Here is a 22,450-nt window from a genome sequence, read left to right as displayed (position 1 = left end):
TGGACATGTCCAACGGAGGTCTCCTAAGGTGCCGGTGTGTAGTGGGGTTTTTGAGCGGGTCGATAATATAAAGAGGGGTAGAGGTAGACCTAAACTGACTTGGGATGAGTCGGTTAAGAGAGACCTTAAAGATTGGAATATCTCTAAAGAGATAGCTTTGAGTAGGAGCGCTTGGAGACTAGCTATCAATGTGCCTGAACCATGACCTTTATTTTTTTGGGTTTCATCTTTAGTCTACCACAACTTGCTTGGAAAAAAAAAGACTATGTTGTTGTTAGCAGAGGCGTGGCTATGTGGTCCCATTTTCGTGGACGCATTGGGCCCACATGCATAGACTGCGGCCATGCCGCGAAGTGGGAGGATTAAGGAAGAAAATTAAACCGTTCGTGACGTGAAGGCCTCAACTCCTCTCCTCCGGGGCGCGCCGTCTCTTGCGGCGGCGGCGATCGCCGTCGACGGCTCCTCAGCACCAGCATGGCAGCATCCAATCTTCTCCAGGGAAAGATAAGGCCGAATCATGGTGATCTACCGCCTCAATCCTATTCGAAATGCGTCCTCGCCTCGCCGCCGCCCTTCTCCGCGACTCTGCGTCGTCGTTCGTCGTCGTCGTTCGACGAACATTTTTCCAATTTTTGAAGCGGTAACCAAATTTGTACAAAATAGGCATTGTTTCTTTCTTTCTTTCTTTTAAAAAAGAATAGAACTCATTCCCAGCTGTCGCCATCCCTTTGAAGCCATCAGATACACTAGTGGCAAAGGCGTGGCCATGTGGTCCCGTTTTCGCGGTCGCGGACGCATTGGGCCTACATGCATAGACTGCGGGCATGCCGCGAAGTGGGAGGATTATTAAGACAGAAAATATAACTGTTCGTGAAGGCACCTCCTCTCGTTTCTTCCGGCGGCGGCGATCACCGTCGACGAATCCTCAGCACCACCATTCAATCTTGCTCAGAGAAGGATAAGAGTCCAACCATGGTATTCCACCGCCTCGCGCAATCCTGTTCCAACTGCGTCCTTGTCTTTTATGTCCTTGAGCTTGTGTTCATGAGGATCAATTCCGCCCATCCGCGACCATGAATGATTTTCCATGGAAGGCTTCCTGATCATCCCGGAGATCTGTAGCTTATGCCGATTCAGTTTTCGAGAACGCGTTCGACAGTTAAGAAGAACGCGCGGGCCGACGAGGAGGGGAGCCATTTCTGCAGCCCCGCGGCGCGCGCTTGATCTCACGCGCACCAAGCTGGGGATGCCGGACATGGCGGCTTGATGTATACCATGGACGACCGAGTACCGACCCTCTTCTTCATGTCACCTTGAACTGCGGCAGCCTGCAGCGGCAACCGGCCCCGTTGCGGGAGCATCTCCAGATGGGCTATAGAGCCGTGCCGGCGCGCATGGGGCTGTGCTCGAGGGCGATGCACGGCGGCGGGGAGCCGCGGAAGCCGCCGCCGGCGCGGTATCGCTGGACTGGAATATTTTCAACATTCCCCTAGATTTTGATCGCAATTCAGAATCGCGATCAGAATATTTACATATACATCCCTGGTGTTTTGCAAATATCCCCCGGTTTGGTCGGCAGGCCATCTCGCCCCGCCCGCCCGCCGCCGCCGCCCTCCCCCTCCCCATCGGAATGGCGAGGCCTTGTACCACCATTCTCCTGCTAAATCCGTAGCACGAGCAGTTCGCCGCAGCGAGGACCGGAAGGACGGACGCGCACGAGCAGTTCGCCGCATCCGAGTGGAGCCAGCGAGCCACCGCGTGCTCTCGAGCTGAGGCCGCTGGCTGGGCGACGGGGCTTGATCCGGGCCTGCGCGGTTGTGCTTGCTTGGGATTTAAAGATTAGGGAATTGGCCCCATACGTCCAGGAAATCACTCTGTTTTTCGAACTTGATCAGAGCTGAGAGCTGAACCTGGGAGATTGCGTTCATCATGAGCTAGGAAGCCTGCTGATCTCGAGTGTGGCTGTCAGCTTAATTTCCTTTTTTTTTTAAATCTTTTTCATGCTGGAACTAGAGAATTCCATGAAAAAACACAACAATTTTACCTTATTGTCAGATACATTTTGTGCTTCTCATCAGCAGGCAGGGGAAGGTGAGGCTGACAAAATGGTATACTCCATATCCACAGAAACAGAGATCCAAGGTATGGGATGAGTATGTCAGCAGGTTTGCACTGCAGTTTATCATTGTTTTTTTCTGGAACCTATCTTGCACTGTATGCATTCCATGGTGTACAAGAACTCAACCACATATATTTGCTTTCATTCAAAAGGTAATCAAAGAAATAAGTGCGCTCGTACTGACGAGAGGCCCGAAGCTGTGCAATTTTGTTGACTGGCAAGGTTACAGAGTTGTGTACAAGAGGTGTGGAATCCTTTTGAATGATTGTTATGAAAACTTCATTCCTGACAGTTAGTAACCAGATGAATGTGAGGTGCTTGAAAATATTTTTCATGTGAATCGTAACATTGATTCCTGATTGTATGCCTGTAAATAATACAGATACGCAAGCCTTTACTTCTGCATGTGCATTGATCCTGCTGACAATGAACTGGAAACTCTTCAAATCATCCATCACTATGTTGAGATATTGGACCGGTACTTTGGCAATGTAAGATCTCCAATATCCTTGCTTACCTTCCAAGTTCCAAGACTCGATCATTTACCAGATATATGGTTGGTTTCTGTGTCATTGCAGGTCTGTGAGCTAGACCTGATATTCAATTTTCATAAGGTGTGAGTTTGATATGTTTACGAATATCTGCTGACTAAGTTTGCTAAAATGGCAACGCATTTAAACCTTTTTTTTATTTCCAGGCCTACTTTATATTGGATGAGATTTTGATTGCTGGTGAACTCCAAGAATCAAACAAGAAAGCAATTTTGCGCCTAGTTACTACACAGGTAATTTATATATTTTATCTTGAATTCGCAAGAGAATTGAATATAACTGTGTAAGCTAATGTATGGACTGGAGTGATATATCTCTGCAAATAAGTCAAAGCAATGAGGATTTCTAACTGCAGATATTACCCTGAACTATTTTTTCTCCTTTTTTTTTCTATTACCGTGCCTTGCCTTCCATGACACAACCATGTGGATTCACCCCCCCCCCCCCCCCCCCCCCCCCCGCGTTGTCTCCGCCCAGAGGCGACTCGGGCGGCGACCCAGCCTCGCCGCCGCGCCACCCCCCCCCCTCCCCGAACTCCCCTCCACCTCGCCGCCGCCGGAGCAGGGCACCGGAAGCCCGGGGGCCTGCTGGGAAGGCGGCGGCGGGGCCTCTCTCGGCTCCCTCGTCCGCTCGGCGCCCCGCTTGGAGGCGTCGGCGGCGGCCTGGGGCTGCATGCCCGGCTTCCTGGAGGCCGGATCCGGCGCCTCCGGGGTGCCTCGGTGGCGGCGGGAGCTCCGGCAACTGGATCCCAGGCAGGTGCCTCGTATGCCGGCAGGAGCACCGCGGTGGCGGCCGGGGTGGCCGGATCCGAGGCCCAGGCGGGCGGATCCGAGGAGGTCTATAGCCACAACCACCGGCAAGCAAAGGCCGCCCTCCGCGTCGTGCGGGCGGAGCAACAGCCGTGCGCCAGCGACGACGCCAAGCTGACGGCGGCCGCAGTCCACCCGTCGCGCACGCCGTCGCTGCTCGTGCCGCGGGCGGCATGCCCGCAGCGCGTGTGGGCGCCGCTGACGCCGACTGCGACCTTACACGCTGGTGGCGGCCCCGGCGTGCGTGCCAGCACTCACGGGTGTCCACCGACGCAGTTGTGCGGCTGCTGCGTGTAGCCGGCGCATCGGTGCCTCACATCGTGCTGCTGCGTGAACCCGCATGGGGGCTGAACCGCCCATGGATCTGCGCTCCCCCACCGGTCCTGCTGCTCCTCGTGGATATGCAGGTATGGTCTTCCTCGTCCAAGTTCGGTGGCAGCCATGGCTTGGGCCGTACGCGGTGGCGGTTCTGGGTGAAAGCTCTGCCTAGCTCATGCTTAGGCCGGCGACGGTGGCATCCTTTGGCGTCACACCCCTCGGTGGAGGTGTCGTCGAAGAACCTCATCTATCATGGACTCTCTTGGTAGCCTTCTTTCTCCAGGTGAAAACCAAGATCCAGCTTGGCCGGATCGAGCAATGTTGGCGTCTTAACGTCAAGTCCTCGTTGGAGGCATTGTCTCGGAGATGGGCATCTCGAACTTGTGCATGGTGATTGCTGCTACAACTTGGCGCTTGCGTTGCGTTGTTGTGTTATTCGCGGTTAAGCCGTATTTTCGTCCTTATGCTAGGACATGATGTTGTTATCTCTGGATATGCCACAATTTACCCTTGTGCTAGAGTGTGTATGCCTAGTTTAGCTAGGTTCAGGGTTTTAGCCCGGTTTTCCAAAATTAACCGAGTATTGTAGGGTTTTGTCTCATTTTCCTCAAAAATGAGGCCTTCGATCTGTGGTCTGCCACACTTTTGAATACAATTCAGGTGGGGATGCTCCCCCCCACCCGGTGACCATTCAAAAAAAAACCATGTGGATTCACTAGAGACAAACTTTTATAACCTGCTTATGATAGTCCATATACCAGTTGAACTGTTTGAATTTCTTGGGAGTACAATGAAAAGTATAAGCCAGCATGCATATTCATGTGCTCATGTGAAATGCACTACTGGGTGCCACTAAGGATTGGGGTGATTGTCTATCATGGCGTGGTGGAATAAGCGTGTGTTTTTGCAGGACGCTTTGGTGGAAGCCGCAAAGGAGGAGGCAAGCTCATTGAGCAACATAATTGCACAGGCTACCAAGTAGAGCACTTATGTCTTGTACAATCATTACCCACACCTCAGAGCATGATAGTAACTTAATCAGTACCATACGGCAACAGCTTTCACTCTCAACTTTTCCTTGCAGTTTACCTCTGTTACATCTATGTAGTTTGGTCAGAGATCTGTCCTGTCTACCCTTTTCCTTTTCTGTTTCATTTTATTTATTTTGTGTTTTTGCCCCCCCCCCCACCTGTTCCAAGGAAATGACAATACCAAGGCCTAATCAAAAAGAGTAATGCAGTAATTTGGCTATCCAATTCTATGGTCCCTGTTCACCTAGTTGCCCAATTCTATGGACATTCAGATCTTTTTTCAGCATCCTGGTAAGATATCTTCTATCTCTCGTTTTTTTTTTGCATATATGTTTATTTCAGTTTGGCTTGTTCTGGGCTTCTGGCAAATCAAAAGGGGGAACGCCATCAGCATGAGCTTTCTTTGCATCATGGCTAGTCACCCATCAAAAAGTTCCTTAGTCCTTACCCAAAAAGTGTCCAACTCAACTTGGTTTTGCTTGGATCCGTGCCACGTGTCGCTTAAACAAGAGTCGAACACTCGACCACAGCCCTGTCGATGCAGCTCACGCACAATGCCCTAAAACTAGTAAATTCAGAGAATGTTTTTCATTTGTTTTTGCCTTTGCTCCTTTGTGCCAAAATTAGGTGAAGTGCAACCCAAGCATGCAGGGGAGACTGGAGAGCTAGGAAGCAAAACATTCCCCAAAGCTGCAACAAGAGTCAACAACAAAACAATCCCGATCCGTCCACCACCGCCACCACCACTGTATCTCCTCCGACGGCGACCCGGCACCAGGTCGGCACCATCCCGGCCGTCCAACGGCCCCCGTGGACGGCCGGGGGACGAGGGGAGGTCGCTGCCGCGCCGCAGTGGCGATCTCGGCGGCATCCCTAGCTCGCAGGACTCGTTCTCTCTCTCTCCCCGTGACGGGTCAACACGTATGCGGGCCACCACTCGCCTACCAACAAACGAGATGCAGAGCAACGACGAGGAGGCTCTGGCTCTCGCCCTTTCTCCCTCTAGAGCACTACGCGTTCTCTTCTCTCTCCTCTGGATGGAGCACTCAGCTCGCCGAGCTTCACTTTCTCTCTCCTCAGAGACTTTGCTCGTTTATTTATTCCTTCTCCCCGGCCGGCTCTCACTCATCGCCCATCCATCCCATCTCTCATCCATCAATCCGCTTCGGCTTCTCTCTCTCTCTAGTCTCTTCCGGTCCAAGTCCTAGGAATAACACAGCGCAACAACTCGCACCACCACCACCACTACCAGCTGCGCAGTAGCTACCAGCTGCTCGCTCACGCTCAGCAGCGTGCTGCGGCTTGGCTTGGGCGGCTCTCTTCGATCTGCGACTCGAGGAGGCGTGAGGGCGTCGCAAGAACGAAGCGGCGGCACCCAGCGCCCGATCGATCGAGCACGCATCATGTTCCCGGCGGCCGAGGTGTCGGCGCTCGCGGCGGGGCGGCAGGGCGAGCGCGGCGTGCTGCCGATGCTGCCGCCCTTCTTCATGGGCTCCATCTGGCCCACGGCCGCCGACGGCGCTGGCGCTGGCGCCGCCGACTCCGAGGAGGACGAGGCCGCCGCGGCGGCTGCGGCGGCCGCCGCCCACGACCGCGCGCTCGCCGCGTCGCGCAACCACCGCGAGGCCGAGAAGCGCCGGCGCGAGCGGATCAAGTCGCACCTCGACCGCCTCCGAAACGTCCTCTCCTGCGACCCCAAGGCACGGCACGGACACACTCCTCTTGAATCTCCCTGTTGCTCAACTGAGGGGAAAAAAGACTGTTTTTCTTAAACACAAACTCTTACTACCTTGATTATCTATCTTTCTGCAAGAAATACGCAGGCCGTGCATGAGCATGAGGCTAATCTCATGATGATTTCTCAGGGAAATCGAATTGGCATCTAGCTTGCAGCAGCTAGCTTGAAGCTGCTGTCCAGCCATAGACAGGACGTACACGAGCACCTAATGGTGTGATTAAAGCTGGGATTGGGAAAGTAGAATGGAGCCTTTCCTATTCCTATGACACGAGGCTAGCCTAGGGCTCTTTCTTTACTTGATAGTTCCTCTTCGTGATTTTGATTGGAGCATGCTTCTTCTTCTTCTTCTTCTTTCTTTACCAAGCACCATGCATGTTTCCTATTTCACTTTTACACAGACTTAATATGCATATGATCATGTGCATATTCATTGATCCGTTGCTAAACTAATCTAGGGTTTGTGCTTTGATCTAGCCATCTAGCTCGCCGAATTGTGGCAAGATGGTTCATTTTGCTGATGGGGTTTGGTTGCCTTGCTTGTTGTGTGTGTCCAGATAGACAAGGCGTCGCTGCTGGCGAAGGCAGTGGAGAGGGTGCGGGACCTGAAGCAGCGGGTGGCCGGAGTCGGGGAGGCGGCGCCGGCGCACCTGTTCCCCACGGAGCACGACGAGATCGTGGTGCTCGCGTCGGGCGGCGGCGCCGTGTTCGAGGCCTCGGTCTGCTGCGACGACCGCTCCGACCTCCTGCCGGAGCTCATCGAGACGCTGCGCGCGCTCCGCCTCCGCACGCTCCGCGCCGAGATGGCCACCCTCGGCGGCCGCGTCCGCAACGTGCTCGTCCTGGCGCGCAACGTCGACGGCGGCGGCGTTGCGGGAGACGATGACGGGTATGGCCGCACTGACTCGGCGGACTCCGTTGAGAGCAACGGCGGCGGCGACTTCATCAAGGAGGCCCTGAGGGCTCTGGTGGAGAGGCCGGGAGCTGGAGGCGGCGACCGACCAAAGAGGCGACGTGTCTCGGACACGAACATGCAAGCGGCAGCCTAGCACGCCGGCGGCCGGCCGGCCGGCTGATGATCATTCGGCCATAGCTCGATCAAATAGCTAATTGCATGCTCATGTCATGGTACTAGCTCCATCTCCATGTTTAGTTTTGTGTGCTTGTGCTAATATAATGAGTTGCTAGGTCTCTTCTTCTCCCTCATGCATGCATGGCTCTTCTTGAGATGCCATTAGGAAGAAAAAAAATACTAGCTAGTATGGTGGTACTGCTAGGGTTTGCTTGAGCTTGAGAATCAATGTTGTTCCAAAGCCATTGCAAACCCAGCCCATGAATAACAAGAGTAGTGATCAGGCAGCACAAATATAATGCAAAACTGCAGGACTTGCTTGTTAGTTGTTACCTACCCAACAAGTAGTTATTAAGCACAATATATATATTTTGGAAGCTTAATAATAAGATCACAAGTTTCTTTTTCCATTCACAATCAAGTTCAAGCAACATCTGCACATGTCCATTTTTGCATTCTGGATCAGGTTGTGCAGCTATATATCCAAGCATGCCAAAAGTCCTGTTCACCATTCAAGATGTTTGTACGAAACTCATTCAAGCTCTAGCCTCTAGATAGCTTCATGCCTCACTACTCTTGTGACTGGAACACTGGAACTTGGAATGGATGATCTGGAGGGTGCATGTCATGTCTGAATGGTGAAGATGGGAGGAGCCAGGAGCAGCCAATGATTGCTTGTGGGTGCAGGGCACAGTGAGGCATCATGCAGTGAGCGCTCTCATGACAGTACATGCATGCATGCATGGCGCCTTGCATGCTAATATATGCTAGGAGATGGATGATGTGGAGGAGTTAGTTGTATATGCTGCCACTGTGTGTGTCTGGGGAAAGGGGGAAATTGAAGAAGGTGGTGAGCTTTTGTTTCTTGCTGGTTTCCTTTTGTAATCTTGCATTGCATTGTGTTGCTCCTCTTTGTTGCATTATTGCTTTTGGGAATGGAGGAGGAGATCTCCATGTCAGGCTATGGCTACACTGTGATGCTACGGCTCTCAATCCATTCTCATATGGTCGTCGTGTCCTGCATTGCCTCGCTGAGGCAAAAGCAAAAGGCCAGGATGGCACTTGGGTGGGGACAAAAGGAGAGGTTGTAACTGATCAGCTTTGAACAAGGGCACTGCTGTGACGTGCTTTTCTGCCCACACTAGCTGGTTGCTGTGGCTTGCAATGGCAACCCTTCCTCGTTCTCACATGTCACATGCATATCCATTGCTTGTACTACTGGTTGCTTTCTGGACATTAGCCACTAGATATGGTATATAGTACAGCACTGCAGCTTGGTTATAGAGGAACAAAAAAAATTAGTTTATTTATACATACATATATATAAATAGAGAGAGAGGAATGGAATCAAGCAATATTGAGGGGGTGTTTAGTTGGTAAAAAAGTTTGGATTTGGCTACTGTAGCACATTTCGTTGTTATTTGATAATTAATGTCCAACCATGAATTAATTAGCATCATTAGATTCATCTCGTAGGAATCAGTGAGACTATATAATTAGTTATTTATTTCAACTATATTTAATACTTCATGCATGTGTCCGAAAATTCGATGTGACGGATACTGCGCAATTTTTTTTGGAACTAAACGATGCAAGCTATAATTAATGACTGCAGGCACTCACAAGAAAACGTATAGAAAGGCTGCTGCATCTGCAAATGTAGTACCAGCATGTTGCTAGTTCCAATCTTTTCAGAGCAGAGCAGGAGCACAGGTTTCTACATCGAGATATTCTACTAGCTAGCGAGCAAAATAAATAAATAAATAAATAATAAATAAACAAAAATGTCTGTACGACACTACATGTAACTGTCAGGGACCAGGGCATGCATGGCAGAAGTTTTCATGATTTGATCCGACCTCCCAACAGAGAACGGAATGCATGCTCAGTAGTGAATAATGTTATAATAATATAAATTGAGATATAAATAAAAAAGTAAACGAATATATTAATGAGCTTAAAATTCTCTCTCTTGCATGCATGGATGATGGATCTATCTGTGAGTGACTTCACTGACTTGTGTGGTAGTACATGTTGCTGTCTGTAATCCGCTGCTATCTCTGACTATCTTTTGGAAGGCAGACAGCGTTGGTTATACGATGCGTGTATCTTAGATCCCGCGTATATTTCGCACAATAGTAGTAGTCCAACTGAAAAATATCCAAACCGTTGATGTGACTCGGCAAGTAGCTAGAATGAAATCCTCGTGATGATATGTTTTAGAGAGAGAGAAAAAAGGCACTCTTCTATAGCTAGCTAGCTAGCAAGTGGTAATAGCATCAGTTAGGGTTCAAGTCAAATCCTCGCACATTTGACTCAGCAGCTAGTTGGACACATCAGTGCATGCCGTACGTAGTTAACTATACATGCACTAGCATGGCTAGTGATTGGTCGCTAACTCCGATCAGATCAATAGTTAAACAACAATAAGCTAGATAGTTTATGTTAGAGAAATGAAATTGTTATAAACATTGTGAACCGTTTTCTTTATTTGTACTCTGTTCGGCGTGCCTAGTTCCTCTTCATATTAACTAGTTCTATCCAGTTCACCATAGTTACAGGTTCGGTACTCCACAACCTTAAACACTCTCTCTCTCTCCATCACCATTACTAATTGGGGACTCTTTTGAAGCCTCCACATAAAACCACCTAGGATCATAGGTGGGCACTCTAAAAAACTAGAGTCCTAGAAATTCTCACAAGAAACATCCGATCCGGCCATCAAGCTGACAACTCTAATCATAATAGTCATTGGATCTATTATTTTTTCTAATAAATAACCTACCTCTACTAAAGTAACCTCCTAAACATGTATCTAAATTACTCACATCTGTCATCATAAAAAAATCTAAAGTAAACCCTAATCTTCGTGTAAATTACCCAACTATGCCATTATGAAAATAATACAAATAATCCCCTAAATTTGTATATAAATTATCCAATTATGTTATTATTAAAAGTTAAAGTAATCCCTAAATTTGAATGTAAATTATATAATTATAACAAAATATTAGAGTGTACCAATATAAAAAATCTAAATTACTATTTCTATTATCAGTTATATTATTATATTATTGTTTATATAAAAATACTATGCACGATAGTGTGACCATGTATTCATTTATGATGAAAGAGATAAGAATACCAATTCACAAATAAATAGTTCAATTAAATACATATCAAACACACATAGAAGCCTATGATGCAAAATGAAGTCTGCTGTAACTGAATAATAATAAATATGTATTTAGAGTATGTGTTAGAATATTTAATTGCTGAAAAAAGTGTGAGATATATAATTATAATTATTAGCTGTAAGTCTTATTTTTATATTAATTCTAATTAGTCCATGCGAGAGCATGGGTTGACAGCGTAGTTGTTCTATGTGACCCGAATTCTAGCATGTGCAATTTATGGTTACTAGCATATATACCCATGTGTTGCTAGTTTGCTACGAAATTTGATTGTCTATACGCGGGGTATTAATTATCCTAGTTCGATTAGAATTATTCGGATTGATTTAACTAGTTTCCAATTAGGATTCCGAGTGACAGACCAAGGAAGGTCCACAAAACAAAATGCGGCCTAAGCCCAAAATGGACCAAGGAAACAATCCTTGCTTTAGAAATAGGTATGGTTATTATTGGTTAGCAATATCTGTCGATTGTATCTAGCTACAACCCTATTTCCTTCTCCAACAGGGAATCCCATGCTTATCTAAGAGTTCAAGTGTATGCGTGGTATCGATTAGCTGCCAATAATCGATCGGATCACACGTTACTGTCTTTTTGTGGCATGCATGCTCTCCAGCCCTTTTGCTAGCTTGGCCCTGGCGGCCGATCCATCGAGCTTATTAGGCATACTCTCTCTCTCTCTCTCTCTCTCTCTCTCTCTCTCTCTCTCTCTCTCTCTCTCTCTCTCTCTCTCACACACACACACACACACACACACACACACACACACACTCCCCAACATGCAACAAGTGATCGCTCGATCACTAGTTCTGTGTGGTCATCATACTATGGCTATTGCTGTGAATGGAGTCATGCAACATGGACCATCATCTAGTACTTGATCAGGGTATGGTAACCACTAACCACACCAAACAAGCAACTACTAGCACTTTCAACTTCAGAACGAACAATATCCCTTTGGCTGGTGAGCATGCATGCATGTGAGCTAGTCTTGCAAATGGTATAGTGGATATGAGCTAGAGAGCTCGATCAACTGATGGTAAGTGTTGGTAACTGATTTTGCGTGTAACTGAATTGACTTGTTCGTGCCTTGTATTAGCTGACTTAGCTCTTGGTTGTTAGTTGGTTAGACGTGGCTAACAGCCTCTGAGCATGTATAAATGTACATCACACACATCAATGAGATTAGAGGTGTTAATTGGTGACTTTTAAGTGCACCTCCAACCCTTCTTAGTTCAAAATTTTGTACTATTTTTTCAAATTGAGATTTTAAATTGGAAAAGTAGTACAAAATTTTAAACTAAGTAGGGTTGGAGGTGCACCTAATGCTAGGGTCACCAATTAACATCCCCAAATGAGATTTATGTTGCGTCAGTCATTTTTTTGAACTCCTTCAGTGAGAAGGCATGCATATGCAGAGAGATGAATCGATGGAGTTGTTGGATTGGCAGCCGCGTAGGTACAAAGGAAGCGTGCGAGGAAGGAGATCGAGTAGACAGGCCTACCATGGCGAGGGCCGGCCTCACCCTCGCCATCGCCCGGGGGACCATGCTGCATCTCTCTCTCTCTCTCTCTCTCTCTCTCTCTCTCTCTCTCTCTCCTCTCTCTCTCTCATCTCCTCTCTCTCTCTCTCTCTCTCTCTCTCCTCTCTCTCCTCTCTCTCCTCTCTCCTCTCTCTCTCTCTCCTCTCTCTCTCTCTCTCTCTCTCTCTCTCTCTCTCTCTCTCGTTGTGTGTGGTTCGTGCGGCTGCTCCGATCTGCAGTTTGGTGCTCCGATACGCGCGCACGCCTAACGACGCCCTTCGTTTCATGTGCCCGTTGTAGCATGGAATGTACCAGCAGCTCCGCTCTGCACATCCGTGAAACGGCAATGCGTGCGGCAGCATGGATCCACAGTGATGAAGGTCACACAGGCTAGGCCAGGCAGGCTTCTTCCTTATTATGGCTCATCTCTCTCTATCCTCATGTAGGAGCTAGCAAACATGAGTTCATTTTTATTATCTACTTCTATAGTTACTCCTACAGAATAAATACTGGGCAGAACACACGCATATATAGAACCTGGCTCCATGGGCCTCTCCCCCCGGAAAAAAAAATTCCGTGGAGCAGGGCTGCAAACAGCGAGTGCTAGCTGCAGCCCCCTCCGGATTGCTGCCGCGTGGAGATCTAACAGTAGGCGTCCTCGGCTCGGCAGCGACGTCCCACGCAGATAGGCAACAACGGCTGGGCTTCCCTCTGCAACATCTCGGCTTCCGGCTCGCGCTGGTCGCTTCTCCTTCCCAACGTGTACGCCGCCACCACCATGCAGCTGGAAGATGCAGGCGATGCGATGGGACTCTAATTCATCGACTGTCGCCGTTGCGATCCCCACGGTGGAGCCTGTTGCAGATAATTTCTTTGTGTTCTACAAAAATAGCTAGCCTTGCTAGTATGCCCAAAAGCCTTGATGCTGTAGCTGGGCCATGAATGGATTTGAACATTTTGTTCCAAGAGATCATATTTGATCCCAATAGCATGGATGAACGAAGAAGCAGACAATCTGGGCATGAATTCCCAATCGGCATGAGGATTCAAATTGTGCAGGAACAGAGCACCGCCTCCACGACCAGTCGTCCGGCCCCGCCTCGCCCGCGGCCACCTCCCCTCCTCCCGGCCACGCGACGCTGGCAGCTGCCTCCCCTCCTCGCTGCACGGCCACCGGACCCTGCGTTGCCCGCGGCCACCTCCCACCGCCGCGTCCGGCCTTGCCACCCGAGCTGCAAGTAATGAAGAGGAGATTTGAGGCTGGACGAAGGAACCCGTAGCCCCGGCTGCAACCAAGCCGAAGGAGCCGAGCCATCTAAGCTTGCGGGTCCTAAGCCTACCCGTCAAAATGCTGAAGTCGAGCCGTTCCTGGTCCTCTCCGTTGGATTTGAAAGCGCTGCCACGCGTCCATCATCCGGGCAGGGCTGCAGGGTGCGGGGTTTGCAGCCCTGCTGCACAGTCTGTGTTCACTTCTAAAAATTTCTCTCTCTAAACTTTACTATTCACCTATCACATCAAATTTTTTATCTCATGCATGAAGTATTAAATGTAGATAAATAAAAAAACTAATTGCATAGTTTTGATGTACACGACGAGTCGAATTTTTTGAGCCTAGTTAGGTCATGATAGGATAACAATTAGCGCAAACAAATGAAAAGTGCTATAGTGTGCTACCGTGTTCGATGTGACTCTTTTTACCATTATTTTAGGGATCTAAACACAGCCACAGAGAGAGAGAGGAGGTAGTGCCAATGAATGTGTGCGGTGGTCAGAGAGAGAGATGGTGAAGCTAGGCTGAAGGTGTGTAGAGGATCCGGGGCACGCGTGCTGTGGGCTGTGTCAGCAATGCAAGGAGAGGGAGAGGGGGGCCGCTTGCAATCGTTCCCTTTGCCCAACCAACAAGCGGAGCGCCGCTCTGTCTCTTGTTTCCTTCTTGGCTGTCGTCGTCTTCAATCCAACCATGGCCAGGCGGCCGGCCGGACCTGTACGTGCTGGGCTACCTCCGATCCGGCGCCTCGATCGCTCGCTCGGTCGCTCGACCCCATCACCTAGCTGCGCGTACAACACTCTGACGATCCAGCGATCGATTGCCCACACACGTGACGCTCATGCCGTCGTGCCCCCAACCTGTCCACCTCATGCGTGCACCAAAGGGTACCACTCGCTGCTCTCTCTAGTAGCCCTCTCTCTAGTAGCCTTCTCTCTCTCAGTCTCTCTAATCAGTAGTGAAGTGGTAGTAATCACGGCCTTGCCTAGCCTCCATCCAATTAACCACTTTGCCGCTTTCTTTTCTTGTCCCCCCTTCCATTCCTTTTGCCCATGTCCACCTTTCACACGCCACAATTTACAGCAACGCAAAGGCCTCTAGCTTTCCAAATGATGCATGAGCTGATGATAAGCTCTTCTCCATCCATCTCGCTCTTGGTACTCACTCCTCCTTGGGAAACTAGCTAAAAGCCATCTTTTCTCCTACTAAACTTTTGCGATAGCTAGTGCTAATGCGCAGGTCAAAGCGCACATGGCTATAAGCCAGTGGCACAGCTTAATGTATCATATGGTTGGTCGCTCATATAAAAATATACAAATAATGTGTATACAAAAAAAGTTGAAATATTTACTCTTCTCTTGATAAAAAAAATATGAAAACGGATACAAATATAATCAAAACTGATTTGATCAAGGTGTAAATCTTGTAACATCCACTGGTAGCTAGTCAAATGGTGGGAGCAGGCAGGCAGCCGGCAGTGTGGTGTGCGAGAGTTACTCAATTACTCTGGGATGAAAGTGAAAAGGCGCGGCAATAAGTAGGGTGGCTTTTGACATGCGCGCTTGAGAGGCCATGATTAACCGTGTGAGATGGGCTATCATGGGCGGAGGGCAAAAGATGGGGCAAAAGAGCAGGGTCAGAGAATGCCCGCTCGCTAGCTATGCTCCGAGACAGAGAGAGAGGGATGAAAAGACGAGAAGCCAGCCAGCCGAGATCAGAGTCTACCTGTGCAATGCTTCCATGTCTCCTGTCCCCCGATCCAGCAGTAAAAAAAATTATACTCGCAGCAGGAGCAGCAGTGTAAAGAACTGAAGAGGCAGCAGGGCACAAGCTAGGGATCTTTGCTTGCTGCTATCAGTCATGAGTGAGGCCTTGTTTGTTTCCATCAGTTTTTTTAGCCCTGTTACATCAAAAAGAATCTTATCATTTAGGAATATCAAATAAATTTTATTTATAAAACCTTTTTGACAGATGGGTGCTAATTTGCGAGACGAATCTAATGAGTCTAATCAACCCATAATTTACTACAGTGATGCTACAGTAACACCCGCTAACTACGAATTAATATACCTCATTAGATTCGCCTCGCAATTTAACCCCAGTGTACTGCAGTTAGTTTTGTAATCAGATTTTATTTAATATTAATAAATATCAAAAAAATTTTGGATGTGACATAATCTAAAGTTTAGCCTCCAAAACCAAGCAACCTGAGTGACTGAATGGATGAAATGTCCAAAACCATAAAGCAGCTGGTCCTCGGATCGTGTGCGGCGCACCAGGCTGTGGCCGGCGGCTGTATACTTGTTGTATTACTATACACTGTCAGTGAGAGCCACGCAATGTTGCAAAAAGGAAAAGAGGAAAGAAAAAAGGGGCCAAAAGCCACTTTCCAACAGGACAGGATGATCTACAGCTCCTTTTTTTTCTCCCTCTGGAACACGATGGAAGCAAGTACACGCTCTGTCCTGTAGCTTATAGCTTAGAGAAAGCACCCAAGAACAGGCACCATTTACCAACTGTTTACCCTGAACAACCAGCACTGTTATCCTCTGAACAAGAAAGGGAATCAGACCACACCACTGCCAGGTGCTAGCTTTAGCACAGTAGCTGAATTGCCACGGCAGGCTCTGAACACGGGCAGGGAGGTCCGGGGGCGAGGTACTGTACTGAGCCACAGTCACGGCCGGGCACTCGCCCCGCGGGGGATCCAGCGGTGAACATGGCCGGGAAAAGAGATGATCACCAACCCGCGCCTCGTGCCCCACGCGACCGTCAGATGGTGACCGTTCCTTGTCCACGGAAAGAGAGGGAGCGATCGAGCAGCGAGTGATCTTGCTTGCCGATTGCTTGCAGGCAGGTCGATGCAAAGATGTCATTCTTTTCAGTTCAGCAGCCGAGCGAAGTGGCGAGGTGCCACGGCTTTCGCAGGGCATCCATGGAAAAGTTGCCGCTGGCCCGGCCCTGCGTGCACTCATGGGCTCACCTCACGGGGGCATGGAGATGGAGGAGGAGGAGGAGCAGCGTCGTCGTCGGCGTCCGGCCATCGCTTTGGGGCATGGCGTTGATTGCAGCGGCAGGGCGCGGTGGGAAAAAGTCAGAGCGCCGGACGAGAGGTTTCGGAGGTCAACACGCGGGCAGGCAGGTCTGGCGGATCGCCCCAAAATCTTGTCGCCTGTGGAGTGGACTCGCTGGTCCACGCTGCTGAGCGTTGTTGACAGCTTTGGAGGACAGGGCCGGGTGGGTCAGCGGGCGCCGACCGTGACGTGCTGTCAGTCCGTCCATCGAGTACGCTCGTCTCGTCACAACTGTTTCTTCTTTTTTGCCCCCCCCCCCCCCCCCCCCCCCGCGCGCTACTGTCAGATTGTCTGAGCGCGTGCAGCACCTAAAAACAGCCCATGCCAGCTTCCTTTTGGTCCGCTCAGCCCAACTGAGAGAACGCAGATGGGCTGCTATTCTTCTTATTAGCCCTGCGGGCTCAAAAATTAAACTTACGGCCCATCCAAAAATAGGCCATAACAGGCGGCCCACCTCAAAATAGTCAACAGAAACAGCCATGCTCTTCATAACGGTTCGCCTCTCCGCCGCCGCCGGCTGGCAGTCCGGCCGCCTCAGCAACGGCGGCACTGCAAGCTCCTCAGCGTAGCCAGCCGGCGACCAGTCCGGCGAGGACTGGACACCACACCATCAGCGTCATGGCCCTGAGCAGGTGCTCCCGAATTCGACCCATTGTTTCTCAACAACAGGAAGACCTGGAGCACATGCACAAACCACACTGCCTTGCAATAGTCAACATCACAAGCCTGCGACCGATTTGAACCTGGCGAAACCCCGCGCCCAGGTCGGCCACCACAACAAGCGTCAGAAAAACATAACGGCCACAGCTCAAGACCAAAGCTGGGCAACCCAACGAGCCGCGCAAGCACGAGAGCAATACTGTACAACTTTTTTTTCTTCTTTCTCGACTACTAGTATCATACACTAACCACAAGATAACAACTAGATCCACCACCACCAATACGACGCCCAGCTCGAAGGGCAGAAGGAAACCGGCAGTCACCCCATCCATTGTCAAGTTGATTGTTAAACTACTACCATGGAAACCACAAAAACAACACACCAGCGAGCTGGCCATGTCGACATACACTTCTCCAGCCTACTGACGGTCATGGTTGCATCACGTCAGGTAACTAGGTTCTTCATGCTTGCTTTCCAGCACTTCCCTGGGCCGCATCACTTCCCTTGTCAGCATCACTTCCCTTGTCAGCGACACTTCCCTGGGCTGCATCACTTCCCTGGGCCACATCACTTCCCTGGGTAGCGACACTTCCCTGAGCAGCAGCACTTCCTTGGGCAGCTTCACTCCCTTGGACAGGACGTCCCTGGACAGCCTTGTAGCATGCCAGGCTGCAGAGTGGAACCCTTGTCTTGGAGTCCCGGTACTTGTATGGGTTTGTGCAATTTGGGCCTGCGCACTTCTCCCTTGGAGGTGGATAGCTGATGAAATGAAATCAATCAGGTAAGTAACAGTAAGCCTGCAAAAAGTGATCAACCTGCAGATGCTGCAGTTGAAATGATTGAATGCAGAGAGATAATTAATAGCATTGTATATAACCTGACAGGCTTGGAGTTGAATATGCTTGGAAGCCCCATACTCTCAGGGAATGTAATGACAGTTCCGGTTGGGCCCATGACAGTCTGGACACAGTTTTTCCTGTATTCTTCTAACCTTGCTTGTTTTTCCTGGACCAGAGAGAATGCAAAAGATGAATTCATTGCAGCAAATAGACAGATGCAGCTACTGAAATCCTTTAGGAATTTATACCTTCTCCTCCCGTTCTTTAAGCTTCTTCTCTTCCTTTTTCTTCTCAGAATCTAAACCTAATATCTTCCTCACTGCTTCAGCCTGTACAATTGGAGTTTGTAAAATTGCACCACCCAACGGAACAGAAAAAACATATGAAACTATAAATAAGAACAGATGTAAACCTGTTGTTCCTTCTCTGCCTTCTCAACTTGCATCTTACGCCTCTGTGCAGCTTCTGCTTTTTTGGCTTGTATCTCCACTTCTGAAAGCTTCTCCTTTTGCTCTGTAACATAATTAATGATGCCATTATCACAATGTCTGAGGCAGCAATGTTAAATATCAACAAAAAAAAAGCTCAAAAGATAAACTAAGAATTTACTTCTTGATGAAGCAGCTGGTAATCCATCAGGAAATTCAATCAGACTTTCTCCATGCCCACCCCTGCCTTGAAGGGCTCGCTGTCTTGTCGTAAGACCAGGAGTTTCAATCTTCACATCTGAAGGTGAATCAACTTCCTTTGGCCCAACCTTTTCATCAATGTCAGATTCCTCCTCTTCAATAGATTCATTGCCATCCCCTAATTGCGACTTCTTCCTGCCATCCTTGCCAAATCGTGACATTGTAAAGTCCTCATCCACTTCATATGGGGTGCTCTTGTTTTTAGAAACCTTGGACAAATTCTTTTTCCTGAGACCATCATCAGCGGAATCATCATAAGCTCCATGGCCAGTGGTCATAGGATCTGGTGCAACTTTAGCCCCTCTAAGTTTTTCCAGATAGCGTAATTCACCATCTTCATCATCAGAATCTCCATCAAGTGCTTTCTTCTTAGAAATCCTTTTGCTCTTGCGAACAAGGTCAGATGATGGTGAAATGTCATGCCTATTGTCGTGTTTTCCTTCAACACGAGTGCCATGAGTATCTTTGCTTGTGTGCCCACCAGAATCCTAATTTTTTTAAAAAGGGACAACAAATGAATACTACTACGATGAACAAAGATCAAATACAGAACTACTGACATAATGTATCTTCAGCTACTGGTAGAAAATAAGAATCCCAACTCACAATTACCATCCAAGTCAACAGGATACATAAGAACAAACACAACATTGCAAAAAACCATGGGCAAGAGCATGAAACTGAAACTAAAATCACACACTCTAGCAGTGAAGATATACTGAGAAAAGATAACCAACATATGAAAAGATTTTATATGATTATAGCTGTGTTGGCCAAATGGCCCAGATGGCCAGATCTGACCAACAAAGTTTCAGATCTTCAAGATATCATCCACCAGAGATTGTTGGCAGAAATCGATCTTTCTCCGTGGGGCGCGAAAGATGCAGAAAGGAATACCAGATTCAACCAGGCCAGGGTTTCACTTCCCACCTTTCTCCTACCACCGCCCCTGCTCTGGCTCCTTCCGCGGCCCCCTCTCGCACCCCTGCTCACCGAGCCCTGCGGCATCTCTCCTGATGGTGGGGACAACAGGAAATGGGGTGCGGTAGACTTGCAAGTGACCCCTAGAAGGCCAGCAAGAATACTGTGTGCGGATTGCACAGGACCAGAGATGGAAGAAGCTGCCAAAGGGGTCAGCCGGTCAGGAAGGATCTAGGCCTTACTGTGCACGAGAGGAATGAGGAGTTGCTGTACCGATGGGGATGGTGTCGGTTATGAAAAGGAGGCTGTATACAGTTGTTAACGGAAGGAAAAGGGAGCTGGAAATATCTGTATATTGAATAAGTTTGGCAAACTTTAATGGCATTAAACTGGACCAGCAAAATCGTATCACATATATCAAAACCTAGAAAGTTTTGGTGCCATTCTGATATGTATCCAATTCTCTCCCAAAATTATATGTCAATACTAACTGAGGGGTGAAGGGATGTGCTAAACTATCTAAGAATATACGATATGCCTACTCAGTCAGAATTGTAAAGTAAATTAAATACTGGGCAAAAATCAGGTGAGAATTAACGATGCGAAAGTACATTAGAATTTCTCACACACACGCACTCTTATCCAGTAAGCACATAAAACAAACCTTGTGCTTGTGCCGATGAGAAAAGCCATCCGACGTGGCAGGACCCGCTTCTTGGACGGTTTTTGGATGTATGGTTCGAGTAATCCCGCCAACTTTGAGCTTTACTTTTCTCAACCTATTCTCACCAGGCACACTTGCATCCCTCGGGACCAACTGTGGGTTATCCGGGGGGGATCCAGAGCTTTTCACGTTACATTCCAGTGCAAGAACACCATCACTACCATGCTTGGCAGCATCCTTTGATTTGCTGCTCCGACTGTGGCCATCATAGTCTCCTTCGGATCTGTCCTCCCTTCTTAACTTCCTTGACACGTCATTCTTATGAGCTGCGGAGCTCTTCATCTCAGGGCTATTTAGGTATAGCTCTTTCCTCCGATGCCCGCCGGCTTCAATGCCGGTGTCATCGTCATGGGAAACGTACCGAGACGGCGCATACATGCCATTGTACTCAGAGGCGAGTTGCTCCGTGGACCTCGGCTTCCTTGATGCAACACTCCTTGGCTTCTTTATCACTGCTTCAGTGGTGCTAAGCGGAGGGTTCCCGCGCCCCTCCATAGCCACACACGCTGAACTCCAGCTGAATTCACCGTTACACTAGCCAACTTCGCGACCTGCGTGTATAAGAACGCAGCATTACAACTACTGGGACATGGAAACAAGCCGCTACCGTGAAACCGAAGCATCAGATAACCGACTCATCAGACCAGAGCAACTGTTGGCAATCAAATCGTGCACAAGCGAACCAGAATACTATATACCCGCAAACCGCCGACCATGAAAGCGAGAGCATAGACCGAGAAACCCCAGAAATTCAAAAATGAAGGACCAGTGCACCACGCAAGACGCACCACCGAGAGAAGCTGGCGGGCGGGCGCGCGGGAGTGATAGCGGAAGCGAACGCCGACGAGCACCTTGGAACCGCACCGCGAAGATTCATCAAAACCCCTCGAGCTCCCCCAAAACCCTCCGCACCCGGAGAAATCAAGCAGCGCAAGTACCCGACGCGCAGTGGACCAGTGAAGCGCGAGCAGCAAACGCAACCCCGGCCAGCCACCCGCTGCGGCGAGCGCAAACCAAACCAAACCTAGGAGGACGGGACCGGAGCATGGGCGGGGGCGGTGCGCCTTACCTCGGACGGAGCGGGCCGACGGCGGACCGGGGCGGCGGCGAGCCGGTGGGGAGCTAGGGTTAGGGTTTGTGGCGAGAGCGCGAGGGGTGGGAGGCGAGGGCGAGGGTATTTGGGCCGGGCCCGTGCGGCGTGACGAGGTGGAGGGGAAGACGGGAAGGGGGGATGACGCGGGTGAGGAGCCAGCCGAGCGAGGAGCGCGAGGGAGGGAGGGGAGGAGCGCGCGCGGGTGGGGGTGGGGGGCGCGTGCTGGTGCTGGGCGACGCGTAATTTCTCCCATCTCCTCTCTGCCTGCGCGCTGCTCGCTTCCGCTCCCACCACGCGCCGCGAGACACTATCCCTTCCCGCCCCCTTCTCCCTCCTCACGCCCGCCTGCCCGCCCGCTTCGCTTCTTTGCTAGGCCATGTCGCCGTCTCTTTCTTTCCCGGGTGTTTTGCGTTGACGTCCTTGGGGTGTCTTGGTATTCTGAGAAGAGAACCTCACGGCAAGGAGTCGGTTGAGGCTTGTCCGGCCGCACCTCCTAGCAAACTTTGCGTTGTTAACTGCTAATCGGGAATTCAGATCAATAGAAACATGGAACAAAAGAACTAATGTGACGATCCAAAAATATTGCTTGGATACCCGATAGTGTCAAATCCGAGACCATGCAAGAATAAATGGAATGTCCCATATTACAATTTTTTTAAAAAAAATGGCGCCAAAAGGCTTAAAACTTGAACCGTGCTCTTAAACTTGTTTGCCTCTAGGAGTATTCATTTTGGCAATAAGAATGCAAACATGATCGAGAAAATATAAATATTCACATAATAAGCCGTGAGTGACACCACATTTGATTTCACCTTTGTTGCTTATTCCTA

The 22,450-nt window shown here is 49.4% G+C and overlaps 3 protein-coding genes across 3 annotated transcripts; 2 read left to right on the top strand and 1 right to left on the bottom strand.

The window, feature by feature from the left end:
• Positions 1 to 853: 853 nt before the first annotated feature.
• Positions 854 to 4,998, top strand: LOC120691640 (AP-1 complex subunit sigma-1-like). The gene is made up of 7 exons (XM_039974784.1): positions 854 to 975; positions 2,056 to 2,142; positions 2,272 to 2,363; positions 2,502 to 2,610; positions 2,698 to 2,733; positions 2,817 to 2,903; positions 4,708 to 4,998. Exons 1-7 carry the CDS (start codon positions 973 to 975, stop codon positions 4,777 to 4,779), a joined length of 486 nt encoding a protein of 161 aa, XP_039830718.1. The 5' UTR covers positions 854 to 972; the 3' UTR covers positions 4,780 to 4,998.
• Positions 4,999 to 5,813: 815 nt separating this feature from the next.
• On the top strand, positions 5,814 to 8,499 carry LOC120692408 (transcription factor bHLH106-like). The gene is made up of 2 exons (XM_039975684.1): positions 5,814 to 6,528; positions 7,121 to 8,499. The coding sequence occupies exons 1-2, from the start codon at positions 6,232 to 6,234 to the stop codon at positions 7,610 to 7,612; spliced, it is 789 nt and encodes a 262-aa protein (XP_039831618.1). The 5' UTR covers positions 5,814 to 6,231; the 3' UTR covers positions 7,613 to 8,499.
• Positions 8,500 to 17,543: 9,044 nt separating this feature from the next.
• LOC120690608 lies at positions 17,544 to 21,898 on the bottom strand. The gene is made up of 7 exons (XM_039973318.1): positions 21,597 to 21,898; positions 20,468 to 21,078; positions 18,803 to 19,370; positions 18,606 to 18,706; positions 18,442 to 18,522; positions 18,232 to 18,359; positions 17,544 to 18,113 (listed from the first exon to the last, which is right to left on the bottom strand). The coding sequence occupies exons 2-7, from the start codon at positions 21,020 to 21,022 to the stop codon at positions 17,816 to 17,818; spliced, it is 1,731 nt and encodes a 576-aa protein (XP_039829252.1). The 5' UTR covers positions 21,023 to 21,078; positions 21,597 to 21,898; the 3' UTR covers positions 17,544 to 17,815.
• Positions 21,899 to 22,450: the final 552 nt, after the last annotated feature.

This window comes from Panicum virgatum, chromosome 9N, assembly GCF_016808335.1.
Source record: "Panicum virgatum strain AP13 chromosome 9N, P.virgatum_v5, whole genome shotgun sequence".
NCBI classification, from domain to species: domain Eukaryota; kingdom Viridiplantae; phylum Streptophyta; class Magnoliopsida; order Poales; family Poaceae; genus Panicum; species Panicum virgatum.
The sequence above is the reverse complement of the archived record's forward strand: the minus strand, read 5'-3'. Positions and strand labels throughout refer to the sequence as shown.

Bases quoted from the DNA above. Each gene is read 5' to 3' on its own strand.
- LOC120691640 (XM_039974784.1), top strand. The intron at 2,734-2,816 runs GTGTGAGTTTGA...TTTTATTTCCAG, and splicing joins TGATATTCAATTTTCATAAG to GCCTACTTTATATTGGATGA. The intron at 2,904-4,707 runs GTAATTTATATA...GTGTTTTTGCAG, and splicing joins TGCGCCTAGTTACTACACAG to GACGCTTTGGTGGAAGCCGC.
- LOC120692408 (XM_039975684.1), top strand. From the start codon at position 6,232: ATGTTCCCGGCGGCCGAGGTGTCGGCGCTCGCGGCGGGGCGGCAGGGC. The intron at 6,529-7,120 runs GCACGGCACGGA...GTGTGTGTCCAG, and splicing joins TCCTCTCCTGCGACCCCAAG to ATAGACAAGGCGTCGCTGCT.
- LOC120690608 (XM_039973318.1), bottom strand. From the start codon at position 21,022: ATGGAGGGGCGCGGGAACCCTCCGCTTAGCACCACTGAAGCAGTGATA. The intron at 18,707-18,802 runs GTAAATTCTTAG...ATTATGTTACAG, and splicing joins ACCAGCTGCTTCATCAAGAA to AGCAAAAGGAGAAGCTTTCA. The intron at 18,114-18,231 runs GTTATATACAAT...TCATTTCATCAG, and splicing joins TTCAACTCCAAGCCTGTCAG to CTATCCACCTCCAAGGGAGA.